This window comes from Balaenoptera ricei, chromosome 7 (assembly GCF_028023285.1).
Source record: "Balaenoptera ricei isolate mBalRic1 chromosome 7, mBalRic1.hap2, whole genome shotgun sequence".
Taxonomy (NCBI): Eukaryota; Metazoa; Chordata; class Mammalia; order Artiodactyla; family Balaenopteridae; genus Balaenoptera; species Balaenoptera ricei.
Window position 1 is genome coordinate 43,190,192 of NC_082645.1, and position 25,475 is coordinate 43,215,666.

Genomic DNA, 25,475 nt, shown 5'->3' on the forward strand with positions numbered 1-25,475 from the left:
TTTGGCTGGAAAAAATTTAAAACAAACAAACAAAAAAACCAAAACAACTGTGAGAAGCAACTTTTCAAAAGTAGATTTTTCACCTATCTTCCTTCCCCCTGCAGGGATTTCATTTAACCTACTGTGAAGAAGAAACTATTAAGTTGCTAAGTAAGTATAGAGGAAATAATCATTCCTCACCAAGGATGTGCATCAGACTCACCAGTGCAGCTTTAAAAACAAAACAAGAACAAAAAAAAAAACCCCTCCACCCTATTCCCACTGAATGAGAATATCCAGAGGGAGACCAGGGCTTACCTACACAATTTAAACTCTCAACTGGTAACTCAGAGGCATTATACTTGCTAAGCCCACAACATTTGTGGAACGAACGGCAAGGTGAAGAAGGCTTGTGTTATTGTGCTCTGGCATACATACACAAACCACATACAGGGGAAACTGAAGAGTAATTATGTAATTTGATAATAAAACATTAGATTTGGCTTACAGTCTCCTATCTACTTGCCCTCATCTCTTCCCTCCCAATGATTAAAAGCTGCTGGAAAGCTACCTTTTGAAACTGGATTTAGTAACAATGACAACTGTGGACATGGTGGAGGGAAAACCTGATTTGAATCTCTTAAAATTTATATTCTTAAATTAGGTAGACAATGTCCATTGGTATTTCTTTGTGAGAATGTACAAAGCAGAAGAATATATCCTTTCTTAGTGGGTTAAACAACTGTTACAGAATGCCATGTTATTTTTTTAAGGAATATAAAATTTAGGATGCTTAAATTGGGTCATTCATGATCACATAACATACGTTAGAAAACTGTGTGTGAAAAGTAGCTGACATTTTTGTACTTTGAAAATGCAGAGGTGAAAGAATTCTAAATACTTACAGAATCCTTTCCAGTCTTTTTCTTAGGTGATTTGTGTTTTGACTCTGATCTTTGTCTAGTTCTGTCTTTTTCGCTTTCCCGGTCTTTTTCTTTTTTATCCTTCTCCCGTTCAGCATCTGACTCTGGAGAGTCCTGTGTAAATAAAAAACAATGTCAGCATTTTGATAAAGAAACCATTCCATTAGAAAAAAGTCCCTATATAGGTAATATTTAAGAATACCCACATATAACAGAGTATGTATGTGTTCCTAGAGTGGTGGAATGTGAATCGATAACCTCAAGGACTCTAAAACATTCCCAAGATTCATGAGATGAAGTTGGTCTTTCCTATGGGAAAGATGACAATCTGATAGGGTAAAATACCACTAAAAGAGCGTCACTAAATTAAGTGTGCCTTCATCACTAAGATTAGGTGTATCCTGATGTGTACCTAAGATTAAGAGCTGAGGGTAGAGGAAAAAGTTTAAACATTTAAACTTGTGGTTCTCAACAACAGCTCAATATATATATATATACAAACACACACTCTTGGGTCTTTCTCTAAGATTACTATAAAAAACCAGAGTGGGAGTCTTAACACTGTGTTATTTTTTTTTTCTAAGTTCACCAAAAGATTTTAATGAAAGATTAAGGTGAACAACAACTATGAAATTCTTGAGTTTAGGTACACACCTAAACTCTGTTGACTGCATCGGACTAGACAGAAATTTCTACTGCCACTAAGAAAGTGAAGGGCAAAAGTCTAGGTACAGTGTAAAAATTAAGAGTTTGCTTACAGATTTATGTCTTCTCTTCTTGCTTTTCTTCTTATGTTTTTTTGATTTCTTATAACTTCTCTCTAAGCAGCACAAAAAGAAAAGTGTCAGAATTTGAGGACATCCAAGTGTCAATGATTTTAATCAAGTTAAAAGATATGTTTACCAGATTCAGCACTAGAAGAATGTTCTGAAGCAGAACGAGACTCTGATCGCTGTCTTTTTTTCTTTGAATGGCTGTCATCATCATCTGAATCTGACCCCTACACAATACAAATAATTTCATTCATAAAGATGCTAACAAATATTTCAATACACTTATGGTGCCATTTTTAATAAACTTCCTTACTGATCGAGAGCGGGAGCGTTTCCTGTGGTGTTTTTTAGATTTCTTAGAGTGTTTCTTATTCTTTGAATGATGATGTTGACATTCATGCTACAGGGGCAAAAGAAAAAAATTTCAGAAGTTCACACTTTAGACAGTAGATCATGGAGAATTTTTAAAAGCTTTACAAATAGGTTCTTAGAGTAAAACTGCATTCATTTTGCATATTTAGGATGTACTCCCCCCTTGAAATGGTGCAAAGAGTTACTATCACTTAACAAGGAACAGAAGAGAACATTTTAACTATCCTGTACCCACTCATTTGGACATCTAAACACAACGTTTAAAAGTATTAATAAAATACTTTTTTTAAGCAATGAGAATGGTGTGGGTACAGTAGGGACAATTGATACCCTCCATAAAGGTATAATCTGCAGAATAGTTACACTACTTTCAAAAACAACAAAATATAATTATATTCATACATGGCTTTTCTGATGAACGTGGCTCAGCACTGAAATAAAGAACTACCTCAGAATCATCCATAAAGGAGGCTGGTCTCAGAAATTAAATGCAAAATCAGCTCTTTTCACCCAAGGAGCATTCCCTTCCTAACCAAGCTTAAGATATCCAAAGGCAATCTAACTACACATGAAATCAGAAAAGGAAATGTTGTCTCTGTGGATTTTAACTCTTTCACTAAAATAATTATCAGGCTAGTAGGGAAGGGGAAATGCTGCAGTAAAAACTCCTTGCCCCCAAACATATCTAAGCCTTTGAAAATAAATTCTGCTTCAGTTTACAAGTAAGTGGAAACAGAAAATCTGGTTCAGGGACTCTTTCTTTCTCTCTCTCTCGATTGACAGGTTGATTTTTCCCTGACCAAAGATCAAACTGGCGCCCCCTGCAGTGGAAGCGCAGAGCCTTAACCACTGGACCGCCAGGGCAGTCCTCATTCTTTTTTTATGTCACTGAATGTTAACTCTTCTCCCTTTTCTACTTCAAGGCCCACATTATTGGGGTCCAAATCCTATTCTGATATGTTCAGCTCTTCCCTATGCTGCCATCATTTGCTCCATTTATGACCTCACCACTAATACCCCCCAGCACAGATCATGAAAGAATCTTGTTGGAGATTGCTGAATTGGGGGAAAATGTTAAGAAACTACCTAGAGCAGAGCTTCTCAAAGTTAAATGTACATTCTAGTGCTCGAGAATCTTGTTAAAATGGTAATTCTGATACAGGATTTCTGCCGATGGGGCCTGAGGTTCTGTATTTCTAACAAGTTTCCAGGTAATACAGATGCTGCTGGTCTGAAACACACTTTGAGTAGAAAAGATCTATAGGCCAACAGCACTAGATCTAGAGTCAGCTGGGAAACAATATATGGTACATGTGGGACATGTTAACAGAGCAAACTGTTGTCAACAATGATATTCAACAAGAACAATAAATCCAATGCAACAGTCAACAGTCAATTAAGTGACCTGCTATGCCCAATGACCATGGGCAGCACTATAATATTAAGTATGTGCTAACGTCGGCTTGCTGTAAAGTATTGGTTTGTCTATTACTAATAGCACAGCATATTTGTTACAAGCATTGGCCCTGGAATCAAAAGCCTATGTTGGAATCCCTTCCATGCAAATTACTTTTTCTCTTTGCCTCAGTTTGCTCATCTGTAACTTCATAGGGTTGTTATGAGGATTAAGCTCATATATGTAATATCTGTAAAACAATTAGAACAGTGCCTGGCCCATATAGGCAGCAAATAATATTATTCAAAAATTATTGGTCAATTTAGCGTATTTACTATCTACAAGTGCCCATCTGAAATCTTCATCAAAATACCCTTAATTCAGCTAGTGGAATAACTTGCAATTTTATCATTACTTATTATTTTAACAAAAACTTACTACCTTATTCCATTATTTTTCAGAACATCTCTGAGCTTCCAACACATCTAATGTAGTATAATATTTGAAATGTGCTTAAAAGCTGTTTTCTGTTTCTAATTTCTTTTTAGGTTTACTAAGTCACCCCATTTGACTGCTAAATTGATGAATTTCTGTACCACTGTATAAGTATGAAACAAATATGAAAAGTGTCCACTAAACAGATCTTTAAATTCCCATGCAAGCTTAGTTTGTTTCACTTAAAAGCAGTTTCTACAGAATAAACCATTCCCTAATCATCCCAGGTAGTAAGTACATTTGTATAAATTACTTAAAAGTGTAATTTAAGAAACATACTTTGAACATTCTAAGTTCTTCAATTTTTAAAAAATTTTTATATATTTTGTAATATTTCAGCCACTTATGATAAAACTAAAATTACCTCAAGCACATGCATAAAATCTTTAAATATTCGTTTTCTTTCAGACTCTAGAGTTATATCCTCAAATGCTGGCTCTTTTACAAATCTCTCCCGGATCTGAAAAATTCAGATATGGAATAAATATATGAATACTGAGAAGAGTATACCAATATGACTAAAAGGAATCATAGCAGCAAGCGAAAACTGTGACAGCCCAGCCCCCTCAAAGTGTTTATTTCCTTTCCTCTAGTTATCTCTGTGACTATGAGAAAGAAATAAAAAATTTTTATCTTCAGTTGTAAAGGAAAAAATTTACAAGTATACATACATCTTCCCAGACAGCATCCAATTCTATTGGAGGAGTAGCTTGTTTCAACATACTCTTAAATGCAGATTCTTTTCGTTTCATCTTCCGAGCCTCCTCTTTTTCTCTTTCACGTTCACGGGCTTCTGCCTTTTCTAGTAACTTTTAGAAAACATATTTAATCAGTTATAATAGTATAATCTGTGTTAACTGAAATAATTCATTATAATTAATTTAAGTATTCTATCATCTATAAGTTAGAGAGCCAATTATTTTTAGGAAAGGAAGCTTACCATCAGCCATCATCTAAGTACATTATATTCTGTTATCTTACCCTGGAAAAGTGTCCACTACTCTGTAAAATACTATTCTTATTCCCTTATTTCAGTAGCTTACATACAACTTAAGTATTTTTGGCCAAATATATTAAAAACTATACTATTAATTAGTTGTTCATAACAGTAAATATGATAACTTACACTATTGAAAGCCAACTTAATATTTCCTGCATCTAATGTGGTTGATCTTTTAGTCGAACTGATTATTGCCACAAAGTCTTCAAAAGTAGTATTTACTTCAACTACAAATCCTTTATCCTAAAAAACAGAAATCTTGTTAATATTAATAACACTAATCAAAGGAACACAGTATCCCTTTAAAATATATGGCACGGATTAACAGTTAATAGCAAGTATATACTATTTACCTTTAGAATGTCTTTTATTATCTTCTTCTCATCATGATAACGTGCTTTAAGATCCTCAACATAAAACTTGAAAAGGTCAAGTGCAGTTGATCCTAATGAAAAAACTAAAGAAGTCAAAAGCTAGCTCTAATCAAAGAGCTGCAATTACTTTTTTGTTTATAAAACAAAAGAAAGCACCCCCCATGCCCCAACACAACCTCCTTTCCCTCTGGCCCATTCCAACTATCATAACTACAAATTAGGAAAGAGAAGAATCTCACCCGGCTGACCAAGCATATTAGTGAATCTAATGTCGGAACTAATTGTTGGATACAATTCCATCCAAGATGACATAGAATGCAGTTGTCCATGTTCATGCAGTTCATCTAAAAATATCTGGGGGAAGGGGACAACAACAACGAACCCATTATATATTGAAAAGCCATCTTTAAGGACTTTGGAAATACTGGTATAACATGAATGAAAATACATGTTAAAAACAGCTATATTTAAAACTCCTCTACCAATGTTATCACAAATATGTTTAGGTGCAAAGCATATTTGCTCTTTGATGAAAATAAAATCAGCTTTTAGGCAAAAAATTATTTTGGACTTCAGAGAAAAGGACTGTTGAAAAGCTACATTACCTTTCCAGGCTTCAGTTTACTGTCCCTTAAGATAGATCATCATTTCCAGTTTGCAAATAACATATACAAATAAAGTCAAAACACTGGATGTTATCTCAAATGATGAGGCTAAAGAATGTGCATGCACATTTACTGCAAAATATACTTTTTGTTTTTAAACATAACGCCTAATGTGTTCTGAAGGATTTTTTAATTTAATTTTCTTTTCTAAGAGGAAGATATATAATTTTACTAAAGCAACATACATATAGTGTGGGGAACTAGGACTCAACCCCCATGTCTGATTTTAAAACCTATTTCCTTTCTTCCATATTACTGTTATAACTTAAATTTTTATATGCTCACTTTATCCTTTTTTACTATTTGCCAACTTTCAGGGCAACATAGTGGGACTTTAGTACTCAGTAATTTCCACATTTCCTGCTTCCTGAAATCCTTAGGGAGTTTTAATTCTATAAATGTCCCTAAATTAGGGGCCAAATTCTGCTCCTAAAATTCTTATACCTGCACTGTTCAACGCCAGCAGTATATAACACACAATGATTTTGAAGGTTTATCACCAAAATAAATAAATTTAAAAAAATATATTGGTTGCATATTAAAAGACAATATTTTAGATATATTGGGTGAAATAAAAGGTTACTAAAATTAATTAAATTAGTAAGAAATTAAAATAATGTATGTGGCATACAAATTTTTATTGGGTAGCACTGTCCTGAATGACACCAGACATGTAAAATATACCACTTCTCTCCAAATGGGAATAAGCATGTCAATTCAGTCTCTATTTCCAAAATTTTTTCCTCAAACTTAATTTCTATCCTTTCGTCCTTACCCTTCAACATAAATGGGAGCTCAACCCACCCCTGCTGTGTGATAACCGAGGTTCTTCACCTACTCCCTCTTTTGAGTCCCTAAAACAGCTTAGAAACCATCTTCAATGATGCTCTCTAGGATCTTAAAATCTACTTCATCATACCTGCTTTGCTAGTATTTGTTTCACTTCTAGGTTGCTGATAAAAGTCATAGAATTTTGACACTGAATCCATTTCAGTAGTGAATCTCCTAACTTGAATGAAAATTAGAAATCATCTGAGATTTTTTTAAAGAAAATATGAATTAAAATAAAGATATTTGTAATTTATTTCTTAAAAATCACCAGGTAAGTTTTATGTGAATTCAGGTTTGAAAACCATTATGCTAAAACTGTATGGCTCTTTCTCTCTTTTATTTACTAACCCCACCTTGGGAAGGGGAGGAGAAGATGGAAACCAAGCTTCAAAGATGGCTGAGGCTGGTTATTTCTCCTTCCCTTAGAGGAGAAGGCTCCCAACGCTGGCACTAATGACATCTTGGAGCTCGTAAACTTTTTTGTTTTGTTTTGTTTCGGCGGGGGGGGGGGGGGGTGGTAGCCCTGTACATTGGATGATGTTCAGCAATACCTCTGGTCTCTACCCAACTAGATGCTAGTAGCAACTTCTCCCCAAATCATGACCATCAACAAAAGCACTAGTTGAACACCACTCACTGCCTCAGGCCAACTGAATAATATGTCTTTTCCCTCATCTCCTTCCTTCTTTTTATCTCCTTATATAAGGTTCATAATGTAACTACTCACATATGCTTGAATAAACCTTCCAAGATTTTATTTAATAACAGAATACCCCTATCCTTCAATTCTTTCTTCTCTCCCTCTTGACTGGTTCTCTCTTATCAAAGAAAAGCCACACTCTTAACCCTGAGAGTACTCTTGAACTGTCTTATCAAAACATCAGAGAAAGGTCTGATTTTGCCTCTATTTACCTTTAAACTATTTGGCAACTCTTTAACTTCCCCTAGATGTCGACAGTCACTGACCTTAAATGTTACATCTAACTATAATTCTTTCAGTCTTATTTCATAAAGAATCTCAACATTTGCCACTTCTGGTAAATTACCTTAGGTGGTATCTCAACGAATCATGTGAAGAAATGGTAAAAACAAAACCACAGATTGTAGTCCCCCTCCCTGCCCCAAATTTGATTCATCAGGTCTCAGTGGGGTTCTGAGAGCTTGCCTTTCTAATAAGTTTCCAAGAGACAGTGATATGCTGGCCCATACTTAGAGAACTGCCCGAGGCCATTAGCTTTCTCTGCATGATTAGGGTATGTTATCCCCATGACCACATTTCAGCTTAGAAGAAGCTGTAATGGTAGTTCTTTTAAAAACCAATGATGTGGGACATCCCTCGTGGTCCAGTGGTTAAGAATCCGCCTGCCAATGCAGGGGACAGGGGTTCAAGCCCTGGTCCGGGAAGATCCCACATGCCATGGAGCAACTAAGCCCGTGCGCCACAAATACTGAGCCCACATGCCACAACTACTGAAGCCCGCGCGCCTAGAGCCCATACTCCGCAACAAGAGAAGCCACCGCGATGAGAAGCCTGTGCACTGCAACGAAGAGTAACCCCCGCTTGCCGCAACTAGAGAAAGCCCGCGCACAGCAACGAAGACCCAATGCAGCCAAAAAAAAAAGAAAAAGAAAAAATTAATTAATTAATTAAAAAATGATGCTGGGGTTCTACTCGTCTCCTTCACATTCAGTTGCTGAAAATTTAGTCACGTTACCACAAGTAGCTACAAACGAGGCTAGAAAACTTAGATTTTAAATAAGGAGCCATGTGCCTAGGAAGGGGAGAACAGATTTTCAGGAGGTTGATTAATACTCTTCTGCAACCACTGAGCTTTAATGTCTCTTATGAAGCTTTTGCAATGGTTTAAAATAAGGAGAACTATAAGGTAAAACACAACAAAAATAAGGAAATCTGGGTCACAGAAAATAAAAGAGAAAGTACAATGTCAATACTGAAACTGGAGAACGTGGATCAGAAATCCTAATATAAAGGCCACAAGCATCTTTTGCTAAGCCTAAAATATGGCTTTTATGTGTCTGGCATCGTTTCTGATTACTATTGATATAACTGGTGTTAGCATGTTTTGCTTCAGATATTCAGCTCAGTAATTTTCCTCTGCTACTATACTTCCTTTAAAAGGTATATTCACAACTTAAAAGAGACCTACTGAATCAAATTCTGGGGGTGAGGCTCAACAGTCCCTGGTTTTAACAATACTCCGAATGATCCTTTGGGAAACCACTAAGACGAAACCATAGAGAGTAGTAAATGTTACGTTTTTATGGAATGAAGACTGCAATAATGCTATTGGCTGTGGCATTTAAGATGATTAGTGATCTTTGGCACCATGGGGAGTTTTCTAAAAGCCCTCTAAGTGATTCTGATACATGCTAAGTTTTGAGAACCACTGCCTTAGGAGATGACAATGTGCTCTACCCTAAACCAAAACAACTGTTCTTTCAAGAAATAAAACCTCTTATTTAAGTCACTGTAACTTAGCACTTACCCTAATACAGTGTTTAATGCAAGAGACCCAGTAATTAAAACACAGCATAGATTCAAAGTCTGGCTCCACTACTCAGTAGCTGAATTTGGGCAAGTCACTTCATCTCTCTAAGCCCATTTCCTTACCTATATAAAAAGACATAACAAAAATAGTACCTACTATCATAAAATAAGGCTATCATAAAAATTAAGAGGTTATAAATTTTAAAAGCATAGCAATAAGCAATCAATGCTAACTGCTATTATTATAATTATTATTGAAATGGAAATTTGGTGAAATATAAAATGCAAAAATTCATTGCTCTGTGACAGCCTCCATTACTGACAGACTAGAAGTGATAATTGGAGGTCAAAATAAGCCACTGGCCTATATAAAGAACATGTAATTTTAGCTCCTCTGTATAGTGTTTAACAATTATGGCCCATCCGCAAAACCATTCTCAAGAACCTAAAAGTCAATTAGTACTAATAACTCATCACACATATTTTATTTTCAGTCTCCCCTCATGATATCTATTCCTCTTTCCCAAGTGAAACCTTATCTATCAGTGCTCACTTTAAATACCAAATCTGCTACAGCCTTCTATGTTCCCCTAGCCTGAAATAGCTACTCTCCTTAAGTGGATTCATAACTAACTATAGAACTTAAAGAGTTAAATTTGTATGGATCCTCTGCAACAGCCCAAGTTAATGATCTGAGATCAAGATTCTCAAAATTGTTTACATCACTGTTACAGGTCATTAACCATATTATACAATTAAGCTAGAAAACAGAGCTTTTAAAATCACCTGAAAAGATTCTCGGTTTTTACGCTGTCGTCTCCTTTCCCGAAGCAAACTCTTCTGTTTTTCTTCTTCTTCTTCCTTTTCTAAAGCCCGAATGTGTTCTTCAAAGCAAATTAACGCATCTTCTTTATCCATGTCTAGAATTTTTTTCAGTTAAAAAAAATTAAAACGTCAAATATCAGTAAAGAAAGCAGTTTACTTATTTGCATTAACTCCCTACAAAGTTCAAATTCGTTTTACCAAAATATTTATATTTAAACTCAAATATGACTTCTAATTATCTAAATAGGAAGTGTTCAAGGAAAATTTATTTTCTTTTATTTATAATTTTTTTTTTTTTTGGGCTACGCTGTGCAGCTTGTGGGATCTCAGTTCCCCGATCCAGGGATCAAACCTGTTGCGCCCCCTGCAGTGGAAGCGTGGAGTCCTAACCACTGGACCGCCAGGGAATTCCCATGTGAAAAATTTCAAAAAGACCTCATTAAAACACAGCCCTCGAATCCGAGGATGAAACAGAGACAACACATACGACACAAGTAATAAAATGAAAATAAAACTGTTGTGATAAATTTGTCAGCAGTATCAGAATTACCCAAGGAGTTTTTCAAAATACAGAATTCTAGGCCCTCCCTCAAACTTACTGAAGTATGGTATTCAGAAGGATAATCAAGAAAGCTGTAATTTAAAAAGCAACTAGGTAGATCAGAAAAAGAACTTGGGGAAGCTTACTGTAAAATAATGCTAATCCATTTTTTGCCTTTTGCAAGCACATCTCTAAAGTCATTACCTCGAGAGGACAACATGAGTAAAATGTGGTTATTAATTTGGTTCCCACTAAGTCACATATAAATGGCAAAGGACAATTTCAGGCTTGACCTAATAAACATATTTCAAGAATACCTGATAAAGCTAACTTCAGATTTTGGGGAAAATATTTTGTCCTGAATCACAAAACTCAATTAGAAAGAAGTATCCTATTTATTTGGAAACAAACAAAACAGCTTTTCAAGGATGGACAAACAATTATGTAAAATTCAGTTAGTGATCGCATAAAAAAAGTGACCATTCTTCGCTGCTGGACAACTTTTAAAAAACTGTTCCTTCCACTTAGTCATCATTCTTACTCTGTAATTCTTCATCTTCTGCAAAAGTTGGATTATCCATCAGATACTGCTGGGCTTCAGACCAAGTAGTAGAGTATGTCACGTTAGCCATGTTGTCAAGTATGTTTTTTAAGGCTTCCCAATTTCTCTTTCGCAACTGCTTTGCTTGCTCCTAAATCAAAAATATGAATATATGTTTTGAATTTCAAATAAAGTATGACATATAAACTGCAATTAGTGAAGGTTTCTTCACATTCTGATGTCCAAATTTCAAATGTTACCCATTTACTTTAAATATCAACACTCTTTACCTTTCCAGTGCTCTTGCCTAACTGCTTGGCTCTTACCTTCAAATTTTTTTTTTAACCTCTCTTCTAAAGCTGGAATCCCACCTCCCTCACCCCCTCGCAAAGTCTCTCCTCTCACAACTATGCATTGTAGACACTGTCCAAACGAAAGTTACAAATCACACAACAGGTAAATGATAATGTGTTCAACCTCTTTCAGCTATGTTCAAATTTTTGTCAATAATACTTACATTTCTCTAAGTCTCTTGGAAGACTGGATAGCATACAACTTAGTACATAACAAAACAGACACGAGCAAAACTAAATGTATTTGTAGGATAGTATTTTAGTGTTTTAAAACACTATCTTACAAATACATTTTAATGGTAACAATTACACATTACTGCTGTTCTTGTAAAATAATCATAAATAAATGCCTTATAAGCAAAAACACTGAGTATTTTTTCAAACCAACAAGCTAAATATAAGTATTTTTCAAAGTGGGCATAAGACAGCCAATTAATGACAATCTAAGTATCAGCTGCACAAATCTCTACCTACTATGTTCACATCAGTACTTATTATTATAGGAGCTGTTTTTAAATGTAACTTCTAATAAATAGATCTGTTGCACCATATAAACTAGATAAACCAACGAAAATGAACATGTTATAAAGTAACTCCTAAACAGGATGAAGAAACATCTTGTTTTATCAATAAACACTAGTAAGAGCGAATAATACCTTTTCTTTTTTTGAAAGAAAGAATAAAACATCTTCATAGATTTCAAGACGATCACGTTCTGATATTGCATTCCAGACTTCCATCTCTCCAAACATTTGCTCTGCTTTTCTATTTGTTACAAAGATTAAATGTTACTCTATACTATACCATAAAAATGTTAAACCATTTTAATGTTATTCTAAATTTAATACCACCAAATGAACACTCTTTCCCACTCTTAAGTTCATGATTGTATTATAAGAGAAAACTTTTGTATAAATTTTGTTGATTTTGTTTCAAAAAAAGATGTGATTTCACTGGTTCAAAAAAAAAAAACTTTTGGATAATTAAGAAAAAGAACAAAACAGCTTAGGCCTTGATTTCTCCGTTAGAGATAGAGGAGATAATTCCAATTGAGCGATGTTTTGTAATTAAGACTATCTCTATTTCTCAGGGTAGCGACAGAGACTACCAAACTGCCCATGGAACTAAATTACAGACTTCAATAAACTGTAAGAAATTTAGTTAACAGATAAAATCGGACTATTGAAAGAAATGGAAGAGTTCTTCACTAAGGCTTTTCTGGAAAAGTGAGGAAAGTAAGAAAACATATAGGGAAAATGAACGTAATAGCTTATTGCAAAGATGTTAATAATTAATTACTCACAATTTTAAATAACAAAGCACTCCAAAAATAAGAATGCTATATAAATGTAAATTTTCAAAAATGCTATACATAATGAAAATAGCCTATTTCTATTCCACAAATACAAAAAAATCTGAATTCTTTTTTAAAATTTTTTTTTAACATCTGTATTGGAGTATAATTGCTTTACAATGGTGTATTAGTTTCTGCTGTATAACAAAGTGAATCAGCTATACATAAACATATATTCCCATATCTCTCCCCCTGTTGCATCTTGAATTCTTATATTAAGGACAAAGGAGTCAAGCTTTCACTTTGAAATAAAGTATTTCTCCCTTTTTTATTGTAGTCCCTAATTAATAACTCAGTAAGTCTATAAATTCCACATTTAACTACTGATTTATCTTTTACCTTATGAAACTGTCACATTCACAATCATTTAGTTTTAATGAACATCTGGATTAGTTACTGCACTTGGTAAAAAGTCTGACACAGAAACAGTACAGTAAACATACACCATGATCAGTAAAAATCTTACTTGTATCTAGTTGTGGAAGTCATTTTTTCATGATTTTCAAGAAAACGCTGAAAGGATTCCTTAGCCTCTTTGTATTTGGATCTTGCTTCTTCTTTTTCTTCTTTCTCTGTCTGGACTTTATAAGCATTAAAGGCCTGCTTTTTTTCACTCAACTTTGCTAAAGCACTAAATAGAAAAATATCGTATAAGACTAAATGAAGGTAAGATGATCAAATCTTAGTGCTTTGAAAAAACAATAAATTTCATTCACAAATTAAGAAAATGTCAGTAAGTTATTAAAGATAGCAAATAATTACAGAAAATAATTTCTACTTTAAAAATAATTCTAACATCTATAGCAGGGTGCCCAGACTATATGACAAGCCTTTTAACTTTTTTGGTTCTTATCAGACATAAAGCAACTCTATTATTGGTATCCAAAATAACAGAAGACCATGGAGTGAAAAGTTGTATTATTTTACATAATTTAAATTTTCTAGGCTTGGTTTGCTCAAGGTGGAAAGTAAATAAAAAAATCAAACTGTTACCTGTATCGTGGATCATTAATGATCATTTTCATAGCTTGCTCCCATGAAGCATTAGATGGTACCCGCTGAAAATCATTTAATGAAAAGTTAAAATTTCACACAAATATAGTAAGTCATACAACAGGGAACAAAGTATAATACTCACTGCAAACATCAACCACTTCCCTTTGCAGGAGTTTGAAAAAAGGTCTAAAAAATAATTTATTGAAGCAAGCAAATCTGTGTAATGTATCTATAGACTAAAAAGAAAAACTGAAATTTAAACAGACCATGAATACTTTCTTCCTCAGACTACTGATTAGAAGACAGAACAATTTTTATGAATAAAAAACCTTCTATTAAATACTGAGGTGGAATGTGCTGGGTAGTACCTTACACATTCTTTTTGGTTGAAAGTCAGTTTCTCAAAGTTAAAAAAAGAAAAAAGACAACTTTAGTTCATTTTCAGTCACAGCCGTTTATAAGATTAGTATTTTTAATAAAAGCATCAAGGTACAAACTGCACTGAAGGATAATTTCATTTATTAGATACTTATAATAAAAATCTCTATTATAAATACCTTTTCCTTCAATAATTCTTTAAATGCTTGCTTTGCTTCCTCCTTTGTATTCCAAGTGTATGTTTTTTTTGTTGGTTGGCTTTCTTCCTCCTCCTTTTTGGGAGTAAAACTAGAGAGAAATTTATACATTGTATTTACAATTTAAATAAACACTTGCTTTATTTAGGAAAATAATGTGTTATTATTATTTGCTGTTGAGGTAAACAAATTAAACTTATTTGACAAGTTGAATAAAGTCTCCATGAGACACATTTAATGCAACATAAAGAAATAAAAGTACTATATAGTTTTTTCCTCTAACATTCGGTTATTAAGACCTTGTACAAAGGCTAAAATAAACATTTACACTACAACACTAGTTTCACTAGCCCACAAGTTAATACTTTCAAATGGCTTATAAAACTTACTCAGCATCCTCATTTTAGTGTCTTAATAATAGGATTTGGACAAGTGTGCGTAAAATATAAAAAAGAGGGCTTCCCTGGTGGCGCAGTGGTTGAGAATCTGCCTGCTAATGCAGGGGACGCGGGTTCAAGCCCTGGTCTGGGAAGATCCCACATGCCGTGGAGCAACTGGGCCCGTGAGCCACAACTACTGAGCCTGTGCGTCTGAAGCCTGTGCTCCGCAACAAGAGAGGCCATGATCGTGAGAGGCCCGCGCACCGCGATGAAGAGTGGCCCCCGCTTGCTAGAACTAGAGAAAGCCCTCGCACAGAAATGAAGACCCAACACAGCCAAAAATAAATAAATAAATTTATTAAAAATATATATATATATATATATAAAAAAGATGTAGAGATCAATCTAAATCGGGATTGGCAAACTACAACCCATGGGTCAAATCCAGCCTGCTGCCAAGTTCTGTAAATACAGCTTTACTGGAACATGGCCCTGCTCAAGAGTTTGCATACTGACTATGGCTGACTGCATACTACCACAGCAGAATTGAGTCATTGTGACAGACTGTATCACCAACAAAACCAGAAGTATTTACTCTTTGAAGGTTTATGAAAAAGTCTGCCTAACACTGATCTCAAACAGAAAGAATTACCCAAGAACTGTCAACTGTACTTGTTTGAGGGATCTTTATGAAAAAATTGTATAATCGTAACATTTCTTCCTTTATAGAAGAGAATGCAGGAAAAGACAAATCAAAAAGCAAACCCCATCCCCCACCTTTAAGTTGAATGCATATTCTGGAATACACACTAATAAAAAATACAATTAATTCATACCCTCTGAATCAAGTAACCTTATTTTGGAATATTTATTTAAAATCATCAAAAATATTGTAAAGAGCACAGCCAAAAATTACTAGCTGTAAATGATCTATGTTCAAAGTAATTAAAATCAAGTTTATTATACTGACTCAAGCACTATAATAAGGAAACAAAAAAGGAAGCAGAAAACAGTTGTTTGTTAAAAATGTGAAAAACAAGTTATTGTGAAAAAATACAATAGGTATGAAAAGATGTAAACAATACTATTGTAGAAGGGCTAAATGTCTATCAGTAGGAGAATACTTAAATTAATGTATATATAAATAATATTATGTTGAATTATATAAATAATAATTAATATTCAACACGATAGGGTATGGATCTCTACTGATGTAGACGTCTCTGATATATTTTTAAAATTTAAAATATGCACATATTTTAAATGCACAAAAATAGGAAGAAGGATATAATTAAAATGTTAACTGTCACTCTTTTATGCCTTCAAATATACTATATAGATATCTTTTTGAACTTCTAAACATCAGAAAAAATTATAAAGCTATTTTCATACTTTGGAAAATGAACATTAAAAATAATCAAAAAAGTTTATAAAAGGGGGTAGGAAGATGAAATCAATATACTTAAATATTAAGATGGGTGATCGTGTTTGGATCTTGACATCATGATTAACATTGTTTTTAATATATGTGGATATCTTTAAAATCAAGAAGCACAGCTCAAGGTTACTTTTTATAGCTATAAAAAGCACAGCCATATGAAATATTACTAGATCATAGGGTACATACAAACTGTAAACTTAGAGGTGCAGCTATCTGGCCTTATTAAAAAGTTGTACCAATTTAACCTCACTAACAGTTTTCCTATACACTGTTAAGTGTTATCTTGATTTTTGTCTACTTGATTTTTGCTTGTTTGTTCAATACTGAACTACAGCAACTTCCCTGCAGTGCTGTAGTAAGCCACATTTCAGAATGAAATAGAAAGAAAATCAGTAATTCTGATCCTGTCTTTACTTAAAATTTTATTTTATTAATCATGGGATTTTTGCATTGATTTTGATTTAAAATACTGCATTTTGATTACTAAGGTTTTTGGCACTCCTTCAAATTTGTCTCTTACCCTATCACCAGCTCTGCTTCCTAAACTTGTGTGGATTAGTTTTGCAATAGTTTGAAAGCATGACCCCACAAAAAATCTCAAAAATTATCCATTATCTAAAGGCTTATGTTTTGATTCTCAAAAAGCTTTTATTAAACACTTAATGGCCACTGACTAAACCAGCAATTTCTTATATTAATGAAGTCTGGTACTGATTTGCAGAAAACAAGTTACTAAACTTACTCAGCTACAGTTTCCTGCTTAGACGTTTCTTCTCCAGTATTACTAGACACTTCAACACTTTGATCCTGAACAGCAGGGGTACTAGTAAGTTGTGCTTGTTCTTCAGTCGAAATTGTTACTGTATTTTCATTATCTACAACAGTAGCAACAATCGAAGTAACCTCAGGCTCAGGAACAACTGGAACAGTTCCACCGACAGTACTAGAAGCAGAGGTGGAAGCACTTGCATTGGCTGCAGCTGCAGCTGCTGCTGCTGCAGCAGCTGCTGCAACAACAGCAGCTGCTGCTTCTGCAGCAGCCATGGTGCTCATTGTGGTTGGAATTTCTGTTGTAGGAACTGGGGCTGTTGATGTGGTGCACTCTTCTTGTTTACTATATATTTAAAAAAGAGAAAGCTAGTCAGTTCATTATGAATAATCACAAAGCCAAATAAAGTTAGTTTTAAATTATGATAAAATCAAATGAATAAGAGAAACTAGTGTAAGGGAAAAACGGCAGTGCTGCCGAACTATTAAGCCATTCAAAAAGATTAAAACCACAGTATGAAACTGAATTACTTTGATTTAATTCAGCAAACATTCGTGATAATGTATGATAGGCACTCATGCAACAATCTGCATTTCCAAAAGTCCAATAACTGTTTTCATTTACAAAATGTCCTATCAGATTGTATTATGCCATAAAATTTGACCTATATCATTAATTTCATTTCACCTATTAAAAGGAAAACCTGAGTAAAGGAAGGGAGATATACTGATACAATACTTCATCCGTTCCCAAATTAATTCAAATCAAATTTTGGACTTTTCTGTAACAGTTTTTGTTAAGGATGCTGTCCAAATTCTAATAACTGTCTAGGAAAGCATAAAGTGTGTATCTTGAGTAAACATCTCTTTCCCTACCCGAAATCCTCTGAAGACATCAAACTATCAGGCCTACCATGTAAAATACTATTTATACAGACAGTTAAAACAAGGATGTTATAGGAGATACTAAATTTGTAAATATGTACTGATGTCCAAAACTGCTTACCTGCTTTCTTCAGCTTTGATCATTGCTATTAAAGAGAAAAAAAGAACAGTTACGTACTACATAGCTTTTTAAATACAATCAATGAAAACAGACTTTAAAAGGAGATAAAAGTTCTATACAGTAAGATTTACCACCCTTTAAAAAAAAAAAAAATCACTACATTTATAGAGCAAAGGTTCTGTAAATTCCAGGGCAGCAATTAAAGAATAAAAACAAACTTTAAATAACAGCAAGTTTTAGGAAAGCTTCTTCCAACAGTGTTACTTTCTCAAAGGCTGTTGGCTACTGCAAAAACTCCCTGAAAGTATCTGCGTAATTCTGGAATAAAATAGTATTTTCCCCAGGGATAAAACTATTTGTTTTTTGTTTTTTTTAAAGATACTAAATTCAAAATGGGGTCAAATGTATGTTATGAAATTCCAGCACATATATACTAGCATTGACAGGTAGATAGATAGTTATGCACACCAACTATTTGTAATAGGGTTATATCAGAAATGAGCTTGATATTTCTTACATAAATGAACTCAGAATCTACCTATCTACAATATTATTATTAGCCAATGCTAGTATAGAAGTATAAATTGAGCTTTAAAGATCTGCACTCAATATTTCAGCTTTCATTCTAGTTAAAATAAATTTTTCTTTAGGGGTAACAAAGATATCTCATCTATTCAGCATTATTAGGGAATGAGGTGCTCCATGTAAATGATAATATAAGCTTAACTCTATGAAAATATTTTTAACACTTATCCCCTTTTAAAGGAAATCTGTTTAGTATGGCTGACAAAACATACTAAAGGGGTTATCATTACGAATTAACAAATATTTTGGATAATGACCATCCAAGCTAATGAGGTGACACAAGGAAAAGGTAAATAGACGTAAGACCACAGTGCCTTTAAGAAATTTTTATTCTCTCTTTCCTGTCAGAAGTCGTTACACGTTGCAGACTACTTTATTAGCCCCATTCTCCTATAATCTGTTGCTTCTAAGCCAATAGTTTATGACACCAGATTCTATTAGAAGAGTAAAAGAACTAAATTCTCAATTCCTACTCTGAATCCCTGCTATTTTAAGCCCTAGGTTTTATATTAGGTAGTATTTCTAGATTCTCAGGGATATTCTGAATAGTTGAGGATGTTGGCAAATTCTCCTTTTGTAAGTGAGGCATGGTATTTTATTTACTTTAATTCTCCCATAATAAACATAAAGGCTACTTTGCAATGTTGTGCTAAAATAAAATCAGCATTAAATGTAGAGTCTCACAATATATTAACAAAATTTAAAATGCTAAGAGTTCAAGGTTCTCTGCTATCTGCTGAGTTAAGTCACATATTCCATGTGTGCACCAACACTCATAGCTGTCTTTACAAATATCGTAGATGATGTCTTTGTTCAATTTTCCAATGGTAAATGAGGTTTTTTGTTTAAAAAAGAAAGTCAAAGTACAATGTTAAAAGCTACAAGCTCATTTATAATATAACCCTTAACTGAAAGGAATTCTTTGAATTAGAGATTTCTCACTGCAGATTTATCCAATTATGGTTAGTGAACATTCGTGACATACTCTTAAAATGTTAAATAATGACAGAAAATGAATTATCAAAGCAGCTCACCATGCAGGTTTGATTTTGTAATAAGACTTCCAGCAACAATGGTATTCTGGTATCCTAGTTTCAGTGGAATCAAATCAAATAAAAATCTATTTAAAATCTATAGAACTGAGTTCTAGAGCAACAAGAAAATAAGAGCCCATAAAACTGTTACACCATTTAAAACGTTCTAATCACTTAATTAAAAAATATAAGGCCTTTGAACAATCCTATTTATGAAGGACTGTTCCAATGTGAATGGCATATATACATAAAAAAGTAACATTAAAAATTATCTTTCTCTGTTTTACCTTCAAGATCTTCAAGTTCTTTAGGTTTCGCCCAGCGGGATTCTTTTGTTTGAGAATTGTAATAGTAAGGCTTTCCAGAGTCAGATTTGTACTCCTTCCAAGGGCATTTAGATAAAAGTTGCTAAAGCAAAATAAAAACCTTCAGTTAACAGTAATATACTTAGCATCTTTCATCATTCACATCACTGTTTTTACTAGATATTATCAACCCATACAATTCTAAAGCTTGCGAGATGGTAATATAAGCTACCAACTATAGGATACTTACTAACTAATGTTAAGTTATTTGAATATATTATGTTTGTCTAAGGTAATGTACCTATTAAGGGGCAAAGATAAGATTCAAAACCAGGTCTATATGAATTTCAAATCCTATGTGCTCTTGCCATTTACATCCCACCATAGGTAAAAATCACCATCCATATTTCACAAACAGGCTTCTCAAATACTAATACAAGTAGGAAAAACATAAAATTTGGGAGAAACCAAAATCTGATTTGGTTATGCTTAGATTTCAGTTTCACAAGCAATTTATTACAAACCTATGTGAACTACCTTATGTAAGGAAGCACTGTAAGTATGATATACTTAAAACCTAATATACAGAACCTGTTAGGGTGGAATGAGAATGCTACTGAAAACTCAAATTTAATCAGTGTCTTGGGCAAATATCTATGTCAGTATTGGGATAAATAAAAAATTTTATCATCTGCCAACTTCCCCTCCCAAGTACTGCTGTTCTATAATTAGTGTGGTGGCCTGGAAAATATTTTTACCTCCTCAAATTCTTAATTAAGAGGAGGAAAAAAAAGAATATGCTGCCTACTAGGAAAAACCTTCAAGTATAGCTTTGAAATGCCAGATCAGCTCTTACTTAGGACTCCAGACTTCCTTATTAAACCACAGGTAACATTGCTTACTTAGTTTATTCCTTCAATCTTATTTTCATATCTGTATATTTTGAATGGTAAAATTTACAACATAAAATGAAATATACATACTTTTGCTGGGGGGGGATATTTTCCAAAGAGACAATTTCCCATTCTAAAAGATGGAAGTACTTGTATTTGTAATTTAACTTCATCTCCATTACCCTAGCCCCACTGGAAAAATGTTAAGAACCCAGTAGAAGATATCTGAAATCACTCAGGTTTGCTATAAAGAGGAAAACAAATAAAGGGCAAGCAGAGAGAGAGTATTTTTTTCTTCCAATTTATTCTTTAAATACGTTTCTTAAATTGATACCACCTGACAAAGGTTCCTGAGCAGGGGTAAATATCAGTAAACAAAATTGGTCTGCCTATAGAAGGGAATGAATTTTGTCTTTTTGCTGATTGGTGTGACTGTAAAAACCCTTTTCTCCTCTGAATGCCTTTGTAGCATCCTTTTCTGATATAAGTAGTAGTATTCTTTGGAAAGCCAAATACTCACCAAAATCCTAAAAAAAAAAAAAAGACCCAATCTATTTAATCTCTAAATTCCAGTCCTCAAACTTTTACCTCAGCAGGAGTTTTAAGATCATCTGGTTTCTCCCAAGTAGACTGTTTTGTTTCAGTATTATAGTAGTAGGTCCTTCCATCAGGTGATTTATGTTCAGTCCACATTGATTTCTAAAGAAAAATAATTATAAAAAGATTTAAATTATTTAACAGTGCCACTGACAGTAAATATCAGTATCATTAGTTTCAAAGCAATATATGAAGAAATTAAAAGTATAAAATGGGCATACTTTTGACAGTTATTTAGAATAACTGATCAATGCAAGTAGGGAGGTAACTGAAAATAGAATATTTTTAAAGTACCTCAAAAGCAGCATGGATCAGTTCAGGTTTTAGGATCTCTCTCCATTCTACAGTCTCAGAATTATAAGGATATGACTGCTTATAACTACTACACATAAGAAAATCTTTCAGCAACACAAATCTATGCCTTGTGGATAAAAAAGAATATATGAACGAGATGCTAATGTAGTATAGGTGGATTGATCATGAGCTCAACAACTCTAACCCAAAGAATATTTACATCAAGTTGGACAAAGTTCTAAACTGACATGCCATAAAGATGCAGGCATCAAAATTAGAAAGGATGCCTTTGCATGACAATCAGAACTTAATAATCAACAAGGTGAAATTTAACAGGGATAAAATGTGAATACAAATGCCTCAACACAAGATGAGTAAGATAAAGTTTTACATGAAACTAGTTTGATACAGAATATAAATCCACTAATGGGGTCCAAAAGAACTGCTAAGAAACTACCAAAAGTCGTTAGTAAGACCTCAAGTATCAACAGACATGATAGCTCAAACAAAGGTTGCTTAAGGGGCTTCCCTGGTGGTCCAGTGGTAAAGAATCTGCCTTCCAATGCAGGGGACACAGGTTCTATCTTTGGTCAGGGAACTAAGATCCCACATGCTGCAGGGCAAACTAAGCCCGCAGGCCACAACTAAAGAGCCTACATGCTGCAAACTAGAGCCCACACAGCACAACTAGAGGGAGGCCCACGCACCACAACTAGAGAGAAACCCATGCGCCACAACGAAGACCTGACGCAGCCAAAAAAATAAAGAAAATAAATAAATAAAAGGTTGGTTAAGAGTTTTATAAGGTCACCATATATACACGTGCACAAACACAAAATAATAATAATAATAATAAAAGGGGTTGGGAGGAACCTTTGAGAGATGATAGATGTCTATGGTCTTGGTGATAGTTTCATGGATGTGTATTTATTCCTCAAATCATCCAGTCATACACATTTAGTATGTACAGCTTTTCATATGTCAATCATACCTTAATAAAGTGGTTTTTAAAAAGCAGTTTTACAAAGAATCATGAATGAATGAATTACTGGATGAGATCAAAGGTACTAAGCCCACTTCTGGGCACCAGATTTTTCAGACTAAAGTATGCTCAAAAAAGGGTTATAAAAATGATCTATACCAAATTTCTTCAAATCTAAAACAAAAGATTGTTGTACATTCCTCTAAGGAAGAAAAGGTAAAATCACTGTCAAACCATCACATTTTTTATCTCTCAGATTTACGTTAAACTTTTTGAAAGGACTTATTCTTACTTATTAGACTTAGGTTTTATCCCCTATCACTCCTATGTATACATAAAAAGGAAAATAGGCAAATAAAATAATTAATCTATTCCTTAAACTTTACACTCAGACCCCTTATTGTATCCAAGTTGCTAATGTCCATTATATTTCCACACAATACCATCCATCCCCTGTTGCGTACCAAGAATCCTACTAATAATGCAGCATTTCTTAAAAGCAAAGCAAAACAAAACAAGCCATAAAATAACTGAAAACCACTGCTACTGGTTCTTAACTTTCTCCTTACCTATTTAAAACTGGCTCACCTTTCTTCCCTCCCTATCAACTTTACTGAGTAATGGAGCAGATCTACTTCTGATTTCTGCTTTGGGAATGTGGCTAAACACATGTGATTCATCGCTTTTCCTACTCTCTCTCACATAATCATTTTATTCCTAGCTGATAAAAGAGTGTTGTGCCATTATTTCTAGGATTTTCTTGCAAACCACTGACATTCAGTCTTCTGATGTTGGCACTTTTACTGTTCAGTTATGCACAACTAGGTGATAACTGCTGCCTGGAGAATGAAGATCATAGGACATCATGGATGATAGAATGCATTCCAATTTCAGATGTGTTAAATGTTGAAATATGCTAATTGAAAACTATATAAGGAACATTTGCAAATTGTGGGGATGGAGAACAAGAATAGACGACTTAAGGAGGACATAAATCAATGTAATTTTAACAAAAGTAGATGAGGTAAGATGATTATTTTCTGTAATTTCTGAAAAAAGAACTAGAGTTAAGTGAAGGAATTACAGACGCCATTAGAATTCACAGAAAAGAACTTGACCAAATTTGGGTTGTTTAATACAAAATGGCCCTTCCTATAGAGATTTGTTAAGACCATTCTGTAAATAGTCTGACACGACCACTTACAGAATCTTACAGAACAGATTTCTGAATGATGTACAAGGATGATTAGATAATTCCAAAGGTGTATTTAAATTCCTTAACTTGTTCTAGTACCTCTGCAGAATATGACAACTATAATCTCTCTGGAGCAAAAATTAAGTAACTGCTGAAAAATATTTAGCTTGCTGTTATTCACCTATTTTAACATCTTATAATGAAAAAGTGGTGCAGTAAGAGACATATATGGAAGCTTCTTCAATTGTATGCATAATGCTTTATTTCATAAATTAAGTGATGTTATTAAGATAGATAAAGAGGTCTGCATTTCTTATTAAAAAAAAAATGAACTCAGTACCAATTCAGGATTGCACTAAGAAGAGATCTATAAGTTCCAAAATTATATTTAAACTTCCCAAGTCACATTTGCTAAAGGCATCAAGGAAAGAGGAAGTTCACCAGAAATAAACATATGAGATAATGGAATGAAAAAGAAAGGGACTATGTACACTTGACCAAAAACGGGAAGAGAAGTATACAAACTAGTAAAACAAATAGTAAGCAATTTAGTATTCACTATCTATTACTTTATTTGAATTTTACAACTGTACTACAAAGCAGGTAAGACCATTATCCGCATTTTACAAATTAAAAAATCAAGGCTTAGGAGGGTTAACAACTTGCTCATAGTGATTCAGGAAATAAATGATAAAATTAGAACAATTCAGTAATTTCTGCCTCTAAAAAAACACATTTTACCCACCCTGAAATACTGTTTCAAGCTTGTATTCAGGGACAGTCTAATTATCAATAAGAACAGATGAATTCTGGCCAACTACTTAGTATTAAGCCCTGTACTAATTGCTGTGCATCAATTATCAGTTAATTCTTTTAATAACCCTATGAGACAGGTACCATTTATTATCCCCACTTTATAGAAGAGAAAATGGAGCACAAGAAAGTAAAGTAACATGACCATGGTAACATAGCTAGCTTAAGTTCATTACAACATTGTCCTAGCCCAAACTAAGGTCCTACTATGGATCAAGGCTCCAACTGTTTGCATCAATAGAAATGAAATCATTTCAGACAGGAATATAAATTCTGTACAAATGTCTTAAGCAATACATCAAATTCACTTATAAAAGTCAATTTTGGAGTGGCAAAGTAATTTATCTGATAAATTTTTCACTCTTTTTCCTTAGAAATATCTGATCTGCAACATAAAGTAAAATTATAATATGTCTTGCTTCTGGCCAAAACTAATAATTAATATTTTAAAAGAAAAATTTAAGAACAAATGTATCTGAATGTTGAGTTTAAGATGAACAGTGGCATAAAGAATATATCAACAATTAACAACTGGAGAGTTATCTTCATAGTATAAAATATGACCTATGCAAGTAGTTATTAAGTACTGATAGTCATATTAGCATAGTCTATTAATAAGACTTATTTTCCTACAAAATTACTATTTTTTTTTAAACATAAGACCTCTCTAGAGCAGTAAG

At 33.7% G+C, this 25,475-nt stretch overlaps 1 protein-coding gene across 8 annotated transcripts in view; it reads right to left on the bottom strand.

Annotated features, from left to right (window-relative positions):
• The window catches only part of PRPF40A (pre-mRNA processing factor 40 homolog A), a 55,144-nt gene that overhangs the window by 1,544 nt on the left and 28,125 nt on the right, over window positions 1-25,475 (bottom strand). For 2 of the 8 annotated variants that reach the window (XM_059927879.1, XM_059927883.1), the window contains exons 6-25: window positions 21,503-21,613; window positions 20,004-20,124; window positions 19,717-19,770; window positions 18,098-18,122; window positions 17,066-17,437; window positions 14,485-14,593; window positions 13,925-13,989; window positions 13,398-13,562; window positions 12,234-12,342; window positions 11,225-11,375; window positions 10,104-10,237; window positions 5,552-5,666; window positions 5,292-5,395; window positions 5,065-5,181; window positions 4,610-4,747; window positions 4,303-4,398; window positions 1,989-2,075; window positions 1,806-1,902; window positions 1,661-1,722; window positions 885-1,016 (exon numbers count right to left, since the gene is read on the bottom strand). In XM_059927879.1, coding sequence (XP_059783862.1) covers window positions 885-1,016; window positions 1,661-1,722; window positions 1,806-1,902; window positions 1,989-2,075; window positions 4,303-4,398; window positions 4,610-4,747; window positions 5,065-5,181; window positions 5,292-5,395; window positions 5,552-5,666; window positions 10,104-10,237; window positions 11,225-11,375; window positions 12,234-12,342; window positions 13,398-13,562; window positions 13,925-13,989; window positions 14,485-14,593; window positions 17,066-17,437; window positions 18,098-18,122; window positions 19,717-19,770; window positions 20,004-20,124; window positions 21,503-21,613 — 2,364 coding nt within the window. The remainder of the gene's footprint in view (window positions 1-884; window positions 1,017-1,660; window positions 1,723-1,805; window positions 1,903-1,988; window positions 2,076-4,302; window positions 4,399-4,609; window positions 4,748-5,064; window positions 5,182-5,291; window positions 5,396-5,551; window positions 5,667-10,103; window positions 10,238-11,224; window positions 11,376-12,233; window positions 12,343-13,397; window positions 13,563-13,924; window positions 13,990-14,484; window positions 14,594-17,065; window positions 17,438-18,097; window positions 18,123-19,716; window positions 19,771-20,003; window positions 20,125-21,502; window positions 21,614-25,475) is intronic. The other 6 variants (XM_059927882.1, XM_059927880.1, XM_059927876.1 and 3 more) reach the window with 3 other exon arrangements.